The sequence below is a fragment of the Eubalaena glacialis genome, chromosome 8, assembly GCF_028564815.1.
Source record: "Eubalaena glacialis isolate mEubGla1 chromosome 8, mEubGla1.1.hap2.+ XY, whole genome shotgun sequence".
Lineage (NCBI taxonomy): Eukaryota > Metazoa > Chordata > Mammalia > Artiodactyla > Balaenidae > Eubalaena > Eubalaena glacialis.
The window spans coordinates 58,274,704-58,291,220 of record NC_083723.1 but is presented as its reverse complement, the minus strand read 5'-3'; the positions used below and the strand labels follow the sequence as shown (position 1 = coordinate 58,291,220).

Genomic DNA, 16,517 nt, shown 5'->3' with positions numbered 1-16,517 from the left:
TTCAAATTTGGAGCCAAGAAACCAACCCATTCAGTTGAATCAATATTTATTAAATGCAGTGTGTTAGGTCCTGGCAAAAAAACAGTGATGGCACAGACAGAATCCTGCCTCTGAAGTTTCCCAAGCTAGAAGAGAACCAAACTCATAAATAAGATCATAAGATAGTCTGAAGTCTTCAAGATTGGAAGAGACTGGCCAAATAGTGACTCAACTTAGCAAAATAAACCTTAATGCAATATGTTTTTAGAAAATCAAAATTAATGCAAGACATACATGATGAACAAAATGTCAAATTTTCAAATAAAACAGGATCGGCAGTATTGATTTCTTTTCCTTTTGCCTTAAGCTCCCCTAGGACTCTGTCAGGCACTGCTTCACCCCTACCCTCCGGGGCGGCCAGTGGTTTCCAGACCCATCTAATTTTCAGAAACCTAAATTTTCTGATATTTAGATCTCAATAAAATAATTATTACTCGGTGACAGCAGGTGGGGTCCTCTGACACACTCATGGTCTCTGGCATACGCTGTCTTTCCGGCATGTATGGCACGCAGTACCCGGCGCAGGGGAAACACTAGTGTATCTGAGGTACGACGCGGGGTGTTGCAGGGTCACACGCGCGAACGTCACAGAAGTCAGGATTTGGCTTCAGATCTTCCCTACTTTGGATTGGCTTTTAGTCAACAAGGTTCTGGTAACTGTTGGTAACCGTCAGAACAATCAGCCGCAGGCCAGGCTGGGTTGATCATAGGTGCTGCTGAGTCCCCCGGTGTCCTGATGGCTGGGGACCTCAAACATCTGCCCTGTGCCTTCCAACACACAACAAGCCAAGCGAAGGTGGCAGATGCCGCCCTGGAAATCAGCCGTAGAGTAAGCATCTCCCCCTTCCCCAGACCACGGAGCATTTCGGGGCGGGGCCAGGGGCGGGGCGGGGGGGTGAGGAGGGGGCCTGTCAGATGCCCTAGTCCGCTGGAAGCCACCCCTGGGGTCCAGGGCGGAGGGCTGGAGCAACGGCGGACCTCAGCCAAACCCCGCACTGGGGCTAGAGGCCTGTAATCACCTGGGTGGGGTTTGGGGACCGCCCCTGATCCACACTAACTGATGTATATTGACTTTTTCCCACTTAATATCTCCTGAATATATAATTATGGCAGTTTAGAGATTAGGTAATAAGGCCATAAATTTGGAGTCTTGACTCTCCAAAGGAGATATATATATATACACATATATATATAACACTGAAATATTTCCCTAAAGTGCAGATCGACACACTGGGGAGGAAAAGTTCTTTGCGGGACAATACAAGCAGAGTTGAGGGCAGTTAAGATAATGGCTAAAAGAATATTTGAGTGGAAAAAAAATGTCAAAATTGTGTTATGCCACTTAGGACCTAGCAAGGTGTTCTTGAGTTCTCACACTTGTCTAGAAAGGCTTGGGGCTATGATGATTAATCAAGGCTGAAAGTTCTGTAATGAACTGAAAACTTCACACTAAATCTTAACTAACTTGTGGTGCATGTGTATTGCATGTAGGTATAGGAATTTATCTATCATTACAGTATGTAAATTCTCAAAGCGAGGATATTTCCTTCTATAGATTTTAATACAGTCTTGATTCTTCTAGGATTTAATAATCCCGTAATTTTCAAACGTTTTTCTCTTTTATCCAGATTTCAAGGCATCGGCAGTAGAAGTTGCTTTTATTCTTTCTATGCTAGAACTGTCTACACTCAAGTTCTGTGTTGGATTGTTTTTATTTTCCTGTTTTGTCAATCAGTTAATTTGAAAGCTAACATTTCCTCCTCATCAGGTTGCTGAAATTGCTCCCCAAATTGAATACCTTTTCTGAGTGGTATCCTCTACCACCCTATGCAACACTGCAGATTCAAATTCTACCTTCTTGAAATCCACCCTCTCAGCTCCCACTGTCTTTTTGTTTCTCTTCCTCACTTTATAACAATCCCCCGTCTCTCTCCTTATCCAGCTTGGTTCTCTCCTCCTCTTTCTAAATATAGACACTTCACGATGATCTTACCTGGGTCCCACTCTCTCCTCTGTGCTGGCCGACTGGCCAGTCTGTACACACCCACCCTGACATCTCTGGTGAGATCCGCTCTCCCACTTGCAGCTTTCTGGTGGACGGCTTGACTTGTATGTTCCACCAGTGCCTCAGTTTCAGCATTTCTCAACTGCAAGCATCTTCCCTCCCAGTCACCTGTCTCATCATCATGTCATCACACAATCATCATCACCTGTGACTTCCCTTGCCCTTATTCTCTGCCTCTAGTTACTTGCCAGTTCCCATCAGTTCTCTTTGTACATCACATGTCATATCTGTTCACTGCTTATTCTCACTTGCTACTGTCCTGGGGCAGGCTCATCAGCTCTTGACTTGATTTTCCAGAGGCAACCTTGCTTCCTATCTGCAGTTCTGTCTGCACCCCAGGCCATCATATATGGTGCTGCTACAGTCATCTTCCTGAGATTTAGCTTTGTCACATCTTTTCTCCAGTTTAAAAATCCTATAATACTTCTCTGTTGCCCCAGAATTGAGTCCAGTGATGAATTACCCAATAGTTATTAAGCCCATTCTTTTACAGCCCGACAAAACAAGGGCACAAAAAAGGAGGAAAAATGATTTTGAAATAGCTTGATATTGCATATTGCTTAAAAGCATTGATGTAGTTGTCATGGGAAAAATCAGAACTTTATTGGAATTCCTTACGCTGATTTTACCATGCAGTTAGTATATATATTTCATGTATATGTATATATATCTCATATAAAATTAAATTAAATTTAAATTTCAGATTACATAAAATATGTGATTTTAAGTTAGCATTCTTAGGACCTATGAAAGTTTTTTTTGAGCAGTAGGTGCATGCTTCTGAGCCTAAATTTCAAAGTTAGCACAAATAATATGACCCTAATCCACCTTTTAAAATTGATTCCTCACAATTGGCTTCCCTGTGCCTTTCCCTGCAGCCAAAGGCTGTACAACCCTAACGCCTCACACGTTCTTCCCCTGCTTTTTCTCCTTTGTGTACTTACTCCCCTGTGTCTAAAATGCCCATCCATCGATATCTGTGTCTAATTTCTCCTCACCGTTGCAGACCCAGCCCAATTGTCAGTGCTGCCCTAAAATCCTCTCAAAGTTCCCAGGGTTCACAGTATTTTCTTCTTCCTCTGAATTCACCAGAGCATATTTTCCTTTTCTCTTAGCCCTTAATATTTGCAACCTTCTTTTGAAACATTGTGTATACTTCCTTCTCTTACTAAAAGTTTAGTCATAGAGAGTAGGCACCTTTCCTGATTCATTGCTACATTTACTAGCTAGTCTTAGACTAAACTAGTCATAGCCTGAACTAAGACAAAGTAGTTTGTGGTTCAATAAATGGCTGAATGATCTGTTTGGACCTACGACTTTAAAAATGTTCATATTAAAGAGTGCTGTTGTGTGCAGCTGTTGTGAAAAATAGTATGGCAATTCCTTAAAAAATTAAATATACAATTACCATGTGATCCAGCAATTCCACTTCTGAATATATACTCAAATGAAGTATAAGCAGGGACTCAGGTATTTGTATACCCATGTTCATAGCAGCATTATTCACAAAAGCCAAAAAGAGGAAACAACCCAAGTGTCCATTGATAGTTAAATGGGAAAACAAAATGTGGTATATACATACAATGGAATGTTATTCAGCCTTAAAAAGGAAGGACCTCCTGGCATACATTACAACATAGATGATTCTTGGAGACATTATGCTAAGGGAAATAAGCCAGTCGCAAAAAGACAAATACTGCCTGATTCCATTTATATGAGGTACTTAGGGTAGTCAAATTTATAGACCGAAAGTAGAAGGGTGGGTGTCAGGAACAGGGGAGAGGGGGAAAGAAATGAGGAGTTAGTGTATAATGGGTACAGAGTTTCATTTGAGGAAGATGAAAAACTTCTGAAAATGGATGGTGGTGATAGCTGAGCAGCAATGTGAATGCACTTAATGCCCCAAAACTGTACAGTTATAACAGTAAATTCTATATTATGTATATTTTACCATAATAAAAAGAAAAATAGTCCAGGGAAAGAATTCCTGTACTTCTTTAGATGAAAGGAATATGCTGCTAGTGAAGTTGTTTGTTGATTGGGAACTGGAACTGCTCCACCACGGATTCACTGAAACTTGAAACTTCTTGGCACATTTTTGAGTTCTTTGGCATTGTGACACTTTCTTGTTACCAGATTCGTATGAAGTTTTTGGTTGGAAGGAAACATGCCATGATAAAGAGCTGTGTAAATAATTAATTACATCAGTGATTCACATATTATGACGATAGTTTCAATTTCCCTTTTCATGTTTTTATTTTCAAAATTTGATTTAAATCCTAAAATACTCATTCCATGGCTAAAATGTTCAAAATGTGTATTAATTTCTGATTACTAAGTTAATATGTGTTTATCATAAAATATTCAAACATTATTGAAAAGTGGTTTGCTTAAAAAGTGACAGTCCCTCATGATCTCAAGTGATAACTTGTTCATAACTTGGAGTGTGTGCGTTTTGTGTGCATATAAATATCATTGGTAACAAAACTGCCAATGACATTTTTACTTAAAAATATATTTTGGATATCTTTATAGGTCTAGATATCCATCTGTCTACATTTTTAAGCTACTGCACAACGTTCTATTGAGAAGTTACATTTTAATTTAACCCATATTCCAATTAATGGGGCATATTTCACAACTACAATGTATGTATGAGATGAGCAGTGGTATTCACATTTTGCACGTGTGTGTATGTACTGGTGTATTTCTGAGTGCTAGATGTGAAACTGTGGGATTAAGTTAAAAGCAAGTTTGTAATTTTAATAGATAGCTGCAAAATTTTAATTCTACTTTGACCAGGCTTTAACATTCCAAACACTTTGGTGAAATTGAGATTGACTGTGTACAGTAGAAGCTGATAGTTTGGATGTTAAATTAAAATCCCCAGATGTGGATGCCTAAGACTGATCCAATGGGTTTTTCTAAGCCCCAGATTCAGCTCACTTACCATGGTCACAAAAATACCCTGATGGAAATGCCTACACCTGAGCCAATAAATTCTCTAAGCCCCAAGATTCAGGTTGTGTAACAGGGTCACAAAGGAAGTTTGGGATATAAATTAGCAGCTGCTCTCCATCCCTGGGGTATCTGTCTTTTTCACTTCTTTAGATATTTCTTCATCCCATTAAATCTAACTCTTCTAATGTCCTCTACTAAATAATAAAACCATTGTCAAAATTTCATAAATCACTTACTGACATTACTACCTCACCACCCACAACAAATCCCAGCTGAAATTTGGTGATTGTTTTGACTCTGGTAATTACAATGTTTGTCAGATTCCAGAAGTGCAATGATTATACTTTCCACTTCTGTTGTGTCTTGTTAGTTTTACTCCCTCATTGACAAATTATAGATGGGTTTTAATTTTTCCATATCGTCTTAGGCCATGTGGCCTATAAATGTTATTTTGTAGTTTAGTAAAGGACCTTAAGAAGAAAAAGCAAAGCAGTTAAATAGCTGTTGTTGGATATGTGTTTTCCAAAAAAAACCCATGGGAATAAAAATTGCTACTTCTCCACCAAAAATTCCCATTGTGCAAGTATGTTAGTAACTCTTGAAACATGAAGACACTGTTTCTTTGCAGAGAAAAGAAAATAACATTTATTCACTCATTCATTCATTTGTCTGACATTTATTGAGAATTTACAGGGTGCCAAGCCCCTATATGATAATGTACATTATACTCTACTCCCTCCACCTCCAACCTTGATACTGAGTGTCTTCTGCAAATATGGAAAACCTACCAAATATCAATCCTTCATGTTTGAAGGTATATTTACAGATATTTAAAGACCAAATTACTCTTCCTCACGGAGAATCGAATACTTGGTTTTGGTGTATATGTACACATACACATTTTTTCTCTTGATTAAAATTTGTTTACACATCTGTGCCCAAGATTAAGGATAATGAAATTCAACCACAAAAATGATTAAGTAATGTATAATTGTAGCGTTGGAATTTATCAGTTTAGAGTAGTTGCCTCCATATTCACCTTTCTTTTGATCTTCTTATAGGCATTATTGTTATTGACTGTAAATGTCTCAGTATTTTTGCTCAGTGGAATGTGGCTTGACAGATTAATTATATGTTATCAGGCAGTTGAAGATGAACTAAAGATATGTGGCCACAAGAAGGATGCTGATGTCTTTGAGCTGTTTCTTTCTCAAAAGTAAGTGTACTTTATATGAGAAATAGAAGAGCATCATGTTATGTTTCATAGATTCAAATGTTCTCTTCCATTGTTTTCCCCTTCTGTGGATAGGCAAGTAGCACACGCTCGTTGGCGTCCACAGTCTCTATTGGAGGTGCAGGATCCTGAAATGGATAAAAACAAAGATTATGGAGTCAGGCTGAGTTTGAATCCCAGTTCTATCTCTTTCAGCTGGGTGATCGTGGGTGGGTCATAAGCCTCTCTGTTAGGGTTGTCAGGTTTAGCCAATAAAAATATAGAACATCCAGTTACATGTGAATTTCAGAGAAACAAATGAATATAATTTTTTTTAGTATAAGTATGTCCCACACTGCACTGGGACATTTGTTGTTTCTTTGAAATTCACATATAACTGTGTATCCTGTGTTTTATCTGGCAAACCTACTGCCTGCATGTAACAGTACTACCTGCTTCACAGCGTTGTTGTGAAGGTTAGGTGAGTTAGTAGAAGGTAGGGAAGGGTCTGGTACACAGTAAGTACTCAATCAGCATTAGTACAGTTAATGTTACTACTATTATTAGAGAATAATGACTCATTATACCACTGTACTATAATAATAACCGCTATTATACTATAATCCCTACCTAACAACATTTATACTAATTTTACTGGTAAGTATGAAACTTCTCCCTTATATAACTTCTTTATATCAACTTCTTTGATTCCACTCCAACTCCCCAAGGTGGCAGACAGCAAAGTGGGTTCTTCTTCTACAGAGCAATCACAGTGCCTGAGATAGAACCCAGGTGGAAGAGGAAGTATGTGTTCCCTTAGATGCTGACAGCACAGGTTTTACTAGCCAACAAGTGACACCTGTGTAGTCACAGTTAGCATTTTCATCATAATGACCGTATTCCTACTCTTCTTTCCCTTCTTCATACTTTTTGATCTCTGTGAATTCCATGTATTATTTTTAAATAGACTTAACATATTTCTACATGTACGTAATATTCGGAACTTAGCTGCTTTTTAAAGAAAATGTCCTACTTTATCAATGAAGTTAATCACTTTATCTCTAGTGATTTGAGGAAATCCTTTATTGATAAACATATTTCTTTTGTTTTATACTAATATGTTTTAGTTTATTAGTACAGTGAATGATATTTAGAATAATATTTATTTTTGTAATGGCCCTGAACCTCTTGGTAGTAAGGGAATATATAGCTGACAAATATAAGATTTTTAAAAATATGCATCTTAGAATGGAACAAGTATGGTAGGTAATTCTGACAAACTTAAGGTCATGCTTTGAACCTTCCTATAGATCAGTTAGTTTTATAATAACAATAAATATTTTTTTTGTCTTCAAAAGATTGCATCTCTAAGCCTTTCATGATTTTAAAAACTGTACACTCTTGATCACTAAGTTAAGTAGATAACAATAAGAAAAGCTTTAAAACACTAGAAAAAAATAGAAATATTGATCTTCTGACAGTGGTAATTGGTGGTCTTCTCAATTAAAGGACAATACGTTTTGTATCCTAAGAATACTAAGTCATCATTTAATCCATTGGGGTACAAGAAATGTTTCACAGTCCAGATGCCAATAAACTGGGTAAACTGGGTTATTTGCCTAAGTCTTTGTTGCCCTTGGAAAATATCCTATCAGTGTTCCCTTGAGAAATCATGCAGCACATATACTGTAACAACAGAGTTGACGTATTATTGCCAGCACGAGTCATTGCCAGCATTAGTAGTAGAATTTCCTATCATTGTCTTCCATTGGCCTCACCTTAAAATGTAACAGCCCATTATTGATTTAGGATGGGTTTATATGCAGAATAAACCCTTCTGACTTGAGTTAAATTCCCCTCAAAAGTGAGCCACTTTATTACATTATCTAATAGCAGAAAGTTCAGCACCAGTACTACTACTACAAGAAAATTAATGACACTTATTTGACACAGTTGATATTTTAAAGCATTAATGTATTAAAATAACTTTCCTGGGAATTCTTGGAGAGATACTCTAAGTGGGGCTTGAGTTTCTCTGCTACCATGTAGTGATTGCTTTATTTTTCATAGGAAATAATGAAGCTAACATAATATCATTGTTGTCCAATGCAATAGTTTAAGTGTGTCAGGGTCCAAATCCCCCTCCCAGAAATTAGCTACACATCTACAGTGAAAGAGGAGAATGCATTATTTGTGTAAATCTATTACAAGTTGCTTTGAAGAAGCCTAGAATATTTTGTTGTGCCAGGGAAGTGCTCGAAGACTAACGGTACATGTCAAAAGGACAAGGTGGTCTGCTTGAAAAGTCTTTTGTTTGGGATAATTTGAGAATAAAAAAAAAAAGTGAGAAAAGATTAAGAAAAAACTCTTCAAATCTGAGAAGGGTGGAGATGAGAAGGAATGAGAGAAATAAAGGGGAGGGGAAGATCTTTTTTATAGAATACCAGCTAATAAATGTAAAAAGAATGAGACCATTAGAAAAATTACCATTTCATAATACCAAATCTACTGATTCAGGTAAAGGTTATTAATCAAAGCTAAAGCCATTAAATAAATAGTTATTGGGGACCACTAATCTGTTCTCTGCAGATTGGCGGTTACCAGAGAGGAGAGGGATTTGGGGGTGGGGCATGAAATAGGTGAACGGGATCAAGAGGTACAAACTTCCAGTCGTAAAATAAGTCTTGGGGATGTAATGTACAGCATGAGGAATACGGTCAATAGTATTATATTAACTTTGTATGGTTTCAGTAACTGGATTTCCTCTGGTGATCATTTTGCAGTATATGCAATGTCAAATCACTCAGAGTTTTGCCCCAGATATTACTTTTCAATGATAAAATTTGTACTTTCACAATGGAGAGTACTGGCAGATTCCACCTTAACCAAATGACTGAACTTAGCTTCACCAGGAGTGGGACAAAGTGACATCATTTTGCCTCCCGATGTGATGCAGTAATTACCACCTTTGTAATTGAAAAATGATCTACCTTGAATTTAATCATGAGGAAGCAATCAGACAAATCAAGAATGTGAGACATCTATCAGACAACTGTCCTGGACTCTTCAGAAAGTAAATGTTAAAGTCAATAAAGAAGAGAAGGTGACTATTCTAAATTTAAGAAGACTAAGGTGTTATACCAACTGAAAATGCAATGCATGAATGTTGATGGGATTCTGGGTTTAAACAAACAAAAAATCTATAAAAGAAATGTAGGAGCAACAGGAACAATCTGAATATGAATAGTAGTGTATTAGATGATATCATTGAATTCAATTTTAATTTTTTTAAGTGTGATAATGGTATGGGGGTTATGCAGGACAACGTCCTTATTTGAGGGATGTGTGTGCTGAAGTATTTACGAATCAGAGTCTGCGACTTATTTTCAAATGATTCACCAAGAAAATTATCAACCCACAAATAGATATATTGTATATATAGATAAGAGAGTGAGCATAAATGTGGCAAAATATTAAAAATTACGAAGGCATGCATTGTACTATTCCTTCAACTTTTCTTAGGTTTGGAATTTTCCAATATAAAAAGTTGGCGAGAAGGGTTTCTTTTGTTTAGAAATGTTGTTTGCATGACAAAAAATATGTTTTCATAAACATTAAAAAAAATTAGTCCCTCGGTGTCCCAAGGTTAAATATAATTGTGAAGGGATGTTGCTACAAACAAGTTAGTATATGTAATATTAATTAACATTAGTATTTTTAAAGTGTTTAGAAAAGTGCCTTGCACACAGAGTGTGCTCTGTAAGTGTTTAGTAGAGACATATATGTGTATATACCTGGCCTGGGCTCACAATTTCTGTCCCAAGAAATAAAAGAGATCAGAATACTCCAGCCCACAGCAGTCAAAGGGCCAGCTATCTGCAGAGGCTGTGCCCTCTTTGCTGACAGCTCCTCCTCCACACCCTACGTCTTCCCCTTCGCTGAGTGAGCTGCATCAGCAAAAAGACTCATGACCACTTGGGCAGCTAGAGTCCTGCACAGTTCAAGAAGGATGGGTAACATTTCTGACCCCATATTTAATAAACAACAAAGGGAGAATAAAACACTTAACCCAGTCTCTGTCTCTTGGTGTCCTACAATTTCCATGTCTTAAATCCAGTTTGGCCAAGATCTGGACAACCTCAAAGTAAGGACCCTGCAGGCACTGTTGAAGCAGGAGTCAATGGTGTTTCCCATATTTACCTTAAGTCCCATGTTTTCTGCACTTTTCTTCCTCTGCTCTCTCCTCAGTGAAATCTTTTTAAATTAAGGTCCCAATAAATTCAGTCATAATGAGGTATAAATTTCTACTAATGTGATAAAATTCTCTTTTAGTATTCGTTTTACTGGCTGACAAAAATCTTAACCCAAGTGAATGAAGTTTTGAAGATGGAATTTAGGAAGTTAGCACATATAAGAATGCCAGTAATTTTGAAAGGACAGAGAGAGGCCTTTCCAGTTCCCCCAGAGTCATACTACATAAGCCACCTTACCCATGAATGAATTAATCATTGCTAATGTTCACTTTTTGTTTTCCTTTCCAGGGAACTGACAGAGGTCATTGATCTTTCTAGGTTTAAAAAATTAAAATACTTATGGCTACATCATAACAAGGTAGTGTGATATTTGATCTTAAATGGCTCTATAATTAAATTGCTATCTTAATTTCATGTTTTTAATAGAACCGATCATGAAAAGTATTAATATTTTATACTCCTAATTTTAATTTAGGTAAGAAACATTTTGTATATATATATACACACATATGTATAAACAGGTATATTGAATAGCACGATTTGTGAGATGTTATCAGACTGGAACTTTACTTTTTTCTCCCATGTGCTTTCAAAACTGCTCAGTGGAAGCTATTGCTTCCCAGTTTCCCGGAAGGAAACTTGGGCAGTCTCATGACCTTTCTTATCTCTCTTATGTAGTTCAAAAGCTTACAGTCCATTTTGAGACATAGTCATACTCTCAGTTCAGAAATGAGAATGTGGAGGTGAATATGTTAGTTCATAAATGAGACATCCCTCTATCTCCCCTCCCTTATCCAGCTAGGGCTGACTGCAGATGGCCACCTGCTTGCTTCATTAGCAAGGGGGGGTGTGGTTGGTTGTTTCCCTTGCCTCTCACCTCCACCCTGGCCTTCTCCAGGGTTGGTATGGAACGGGGAGGAGTGGAGGCAGAGGAAAGGCAAAGGAAAAACAAAGTTCTTATTTGATTTGCACCCTCTGGTGTCAACATGTTCAGAGTTTACTTCTCTTAATGGGTTATTCAGAAGCTCCCCTGCTAGGTTCCTCCAACTCTAATTCCTCTTCTCTGGCCACTCCTGACCTCCCTTCACCTTGTATCCCAGTGGTACTTACAACTGAGCATCTCCTGGCCTTTGCAAACTGCCTATTTGGGCAGGATCCTTTGTAAAGTGTCCCAGATCAGCATTCCTCCAATGGTCCTGCATGTATTTCCCAGAACTCACACACCTTTGTCCTGCTGTCAGAAGGATTGATTACCTCCCAGTTGCCACCCAGGCTGATCTAGCATTAGCATCTTCAGGAAGTGCCAGGCACTAAGCCAACAGGTCCCCAACTGCAGGGAATGCTTTTCAAGGGCACTGAGTGTGGCCCTTGAAGCTTTTCTTAGAGGCTAGGGTTTAGCTGGCAGTGCCTCCTCTGTAGTGGAGTCCTGAGTGGGGCTCCAAGCTCTCTTCAAGTCATAGAGCAGGACTGAACTAAAATTCAAGCCAAAACAATCATTACAGTTAGTTAGTCATTCTCAGCTTTCTAAAGTTTGACGTTCCAACAGCTTGTATTTTGTTCATTATAAATTGATGACCCAATCTTAGCATTTTAAATTTAAACTTTCAAACACCAGCTGATTAAAAAATAATAATTTGAGTTTTCAGTAGTAGTCTGCTTGTCAAGCAATAGTCCGATTCACAGCATTGAATCCTTAAGCATCCATGTTTATGAAAGTATTTCAATATTACATTGCATTTTCAGTCTGTTCTTTTAACCAAGTGGAAAATGGAAAATGAAAGTTTTTCTAGTATTAAGTGCAAGCATAAGTTTCATAAGCTTAAAATAATTTCTAGGAGAACAAACACAAATACATTCAAGGCCCAGGCAGCTAACAACTGAAATGGAAAGTGCACACACTACTTAAGGGCATACAAGTTCAAAACTCTTTTAAATACCCTGCCAAAAATTATCCTGGGTCACAATGTGTGACCTCTGATTAGAAAAAGATGGAACTCATCAAGCATGGCAAAAGTGACAAATCTTTGCTTTTCATGTGTGTTCCTTGTGGTGTTCAGTATTCAATTTTGAAGGAAAGAATATACAAATGTTGGCAATATGTCCTAAGGGAGAGGTATAATTAGGGATTTTGTAATATTTTTTGGCTTTCTTGTAGTGGACACCATCCCACCTTCAGCCAGTCATTGAATTTTCACACAGTTGAATTACAGATACGTTACGCACATAGGAAGGGATTGCATACACTGTCAACTATTGTACTTTCTTTTGTTTTGGAAGGGGTGGGTGGGGAAAGGGTGCAACAAAGGGCTAAATTCTCTTCTTGTGTTTGGTTATTTATGCTCAACACACTATATTATTTCCAAAATAACCATCACTTAACTTTGTTCTTTAAAAATAGACATTTATTCCATATAATCCTGAAAGGATATCATATTCGAAATAAGTTTTAAGTGGTCAGGAGATGAGTGAATAAGCTAATGTGAGTTTTTCTATTGATCAATAATTGACTGGTTGCTAAGTTGCCTGAGTATTCACACTCTATGAAAAATTAAAATCTTATTCAGGATCCAAAACTCTAATGGGCATATTACCTATGATAGTACTTCATCAAAATTCACATGGAAAATTTTGATTATTACTTTTCTTTAATATCTAGATTATATTAGGTGGACCACTAAGAAGTTACTATGCCAGAATAGAAATGGTATGAAGAATCATGGTGAAAAACATCAACATTGACAAAGGAATACAAATATTTAGAATTGTATTGTTTTGTTAACAATGATCTAAATTTGTGACCAGCATTGTTCTTACATTATATTAGGCTACGCTCTATTTAGGAACAACTAAGGCACAAAATAGTAAAATAAAATGAACACACCTTTTTTTGTTTATTCATTTATTTAATCAACAACTTTGTTGAGATGTATGTACTGACCATAATTGGTTGTCCATTCATTATCCATTCTATTCTTTTACCTATACAGCAGAATCTGGGTTAAGGTATTGGTACATACTTCTTTTTAGTCAGGTAGGTGGCTCCATTCCCAGTTCCAAGAGGTGGAGCCTGAACTGTTTAAACCAATCAGGATAATCCCATCTTCCTTGTGAGTGGCTAGTCAATGAATTGGCTCATAACCCGGTTGTCGTAATAGATATATTGGAGGTAGCTACTGAGAGACTTCTGTGAAAGGTTTCCTTATTCCTGAAAAAGAGCACAAGAAGAGAGGTCCCTTGTTCCCTCTGGATGTTTTCTTGCCTGGCTAGTAAGCCAGGAACCATCCTATCAACTTGTGGATGTATCCAACATTGTGAGAAAAGCAGAGCTCAGAGAAGCATTGAGATGTTCAGACTGAAGCTCTCACAACCTCTGGACTCCTTGATATGTGAGATAATAAGTGTTCTAATTTATGTGCCAGTTTGAGTTGAGCTTAGGAGTTACCTGGAGCCAAAAGCATCCTCTCTAATATGGTTTATTCTGTACTTGCATTAGGCTACTGATAGAATATAAAAATAAATGTGATGGTGCCTGCTCTAGTGATAGAATTAGGAAGGGCAGAAGGTGTGGGTGTACTCCTGGTGAGGACATTGTGGTTGCAAACTGCCTGGAATGGAATGAGAGAAAGCAGTGGTTTGGGGAGACAAAGGATGAATGTAGTTTGGTGTGTTTGGAGCCTAACATGCTTGAAGGGTGCACACTTTTCCCCATTATTATGTAGTGGATGATAAAACTGGAGCTTCTGGTCTGACCTTGAACCAGCAAATTAAATAGGTACAAGTTGTTTCTGAGGACATGCAATGCCCCAGCTTTCCTAGGTTTGCTCAGGCTGCCCTGCTTCCTTCATTATGCTCTCCAAGGGCTTGCTTTCTCCTTGTACCGCGTAGATGTCTACTAGTTCTGCAGCTCCTCTCTTTCTGGGTCATCTTTTTCTAATCTCCACTGATGTAATTAGTGGGAGACAGCTGCTCTTAGGTGCGTATTAACTGAGGACTTCTGAAGACTCCCTGCCTTGTCTCATCTTTTAGCAAGCCTGACTGAGGGAATTTTAGGTCAGTTCATCTTTCCCAGCTTTCCTAAGAAACTGGGTCTGCTCAGACGAGTGATCTAAGTGATTTGCATTTCATACTACAGTTTCAAATGGTCTGTATACATTTGATCTATTTGTGTTTTGGCTCATTACCTCAAAATTTTTCTTTTACAGACGTTTAGTCATGAGCTCATAATATTGTTGTCACAATGCTGGTATCCTTCTGTTTCTGGAAGACCTAGCATTACTTTGGTATATTTCATTTGTCATAGATTAGAGTAAGCATTTGATGAGAAACCTGTATATAATGCCTCACCAAGCAACTGTCCAAAATGGAATCTGAGTTTCTACCATGTAGCAAAAACTGAACAGTTGACAGCTTTTACAAACTAAATTTAAATAAAAATACCTATTCTGGCAAGGTCATTGTTTGTAAACTTCTTCATCTAAAACATAATCAAAATACTTATTTATAATAACATTTTCCACACTAAAATAATGTACTAATGTACAATAATGTATGATGTACTATACACCAACTTTTGATCCAAGTCAGACAGACTTGGGTTTGAACCCTTGCTCTGTTGTCTTGAGAAAGTTGTTTTTTAACTTCTCTGAGCCTCAGTTTCCTCCTAGGTAAATAAGGGAACAAAACAAATAACATGGGCTATTGTAAGGATCATACTAGATAATGGTGAAAACATTTAGCTTAGTGCTTGGGTCATAATAAGCACTTAAAAGATATGACTGTCCCCTTGACTCTGAACCAGCAGTTATCAACTAGGAGCGACTTTGCAACCCCTGCCACACCTCCCACACACAAGGGGAACATTTGGCAATGTCTGGAGACCTTTTTGATTTTCACAGCTGGGGTGTGTGTCTTCCTGGCATCTAGTGGATAGAGGCTAGGGATGCTGCCAACCATACTACAATCCACAGGGCAGCTTCCCCAACCCCAACAAAGAATTATCTGGCCCCAAATGTCAATAGCTGTAAAGGTTGAGAAATCCTGCCCTAAAAGAATGCCTCCTTAATTTTAAATTCATGCTGGTGTAAAATTTTCCCCACTAGTACCTCAGCGGTTACCTGTAAGAGCTTTACCTTAAATGTAAGTGCTCCCAGCTCTATAAAAAATAATAATGGTTAAATAGTAAATAATAATAGCCATCGTTTATTGAGCCCTTGCTATGTGCTAAGCCCTGAGCTAACATATATGATTTATGGAATGTCACATTCAATATAAATCCTATGGCAATCCTTAGGCTCAGTACTGTAGATTTTCCTAAATGGATAATTATAATAACATTTTACTTTAACAATGGTTTGAGTGTCAGAACAATCAGCATGTCTTCCAACTCCCATTCCTAGATCTTGACTTCAACAACTTGGTACATTGCAATGTCTATTCAAGTCCTGTGAATTCTGCCTTGGAATTATCTCTCAATTCCCTCTACTTTGCTCTTCTCCCACTGTTATTACTCTACTCTGGGACCATATATTCTTCTGAATTAGCATAACACCATTTTTGTTCATCTCTTGCTGTTATACTTACTCTAAACAGTACTCTAAACAGTACTCTTCCCTGTCATTTTTTTTTTTTTCCAAAATAAAACTGGGCAATAACACTCCTCTGCACAAAATCTTTTATTAGTTCCCCAAGATTCTCATGATCTGGCTTTATCTCTTTTCACTACATTCCTCCCATTCATTTCGCCCCAACAAATGGTACAATCTTAAAATTCCAATAATCATGGTCCAAAGATGTTAATGCTCTTGGGAAAATTATTATTCTATAATCAAGATGAAATGGTTGAGTTTATTAGTATTCTTGCGTTAATGTGTAACGCAAGAGAAATTAAAACCTCAACTAATTAGAATGTTCTGTTAATGTGTGGTCGAGCAGGCAACTGGGAAAAAAGAGAGAAGAAAAAGTCATGGTTTGCCCTGGTGTTCTCTTT

At 37.7% G+C, this 16,517-nt stretch overlaps 1 protein-coding gene across 1 annotated transcript in view; it reads left to right on the top strand.

Moving 5' to 3' along the window:
- The first annotated feature begins 775 nt into the window (after window positions 1-775).
- The window catches only part of LRRC72 (leucine rich repeat containing 72), a 47,555-nt gene continuing 31,813 nt past the window's right edge, over window positions 776-16,517 (top strand). The window contains exons 1-3 of the mRNA XM_061197727.1: window positions 776-868; window positions 6,208-6,281; window positions 10,820-10,889. Of these exons, the coding sequence (XP_061053710.1) occupies window positions 776-868; window positions 6,208-6,281; window positions 10,820-10,889 (237 nt within the window). The remainder of the gene's footprint in view (window positions 869-6,207; window positions 6,282-10,819; window positions 10,890-16,517) is intronic.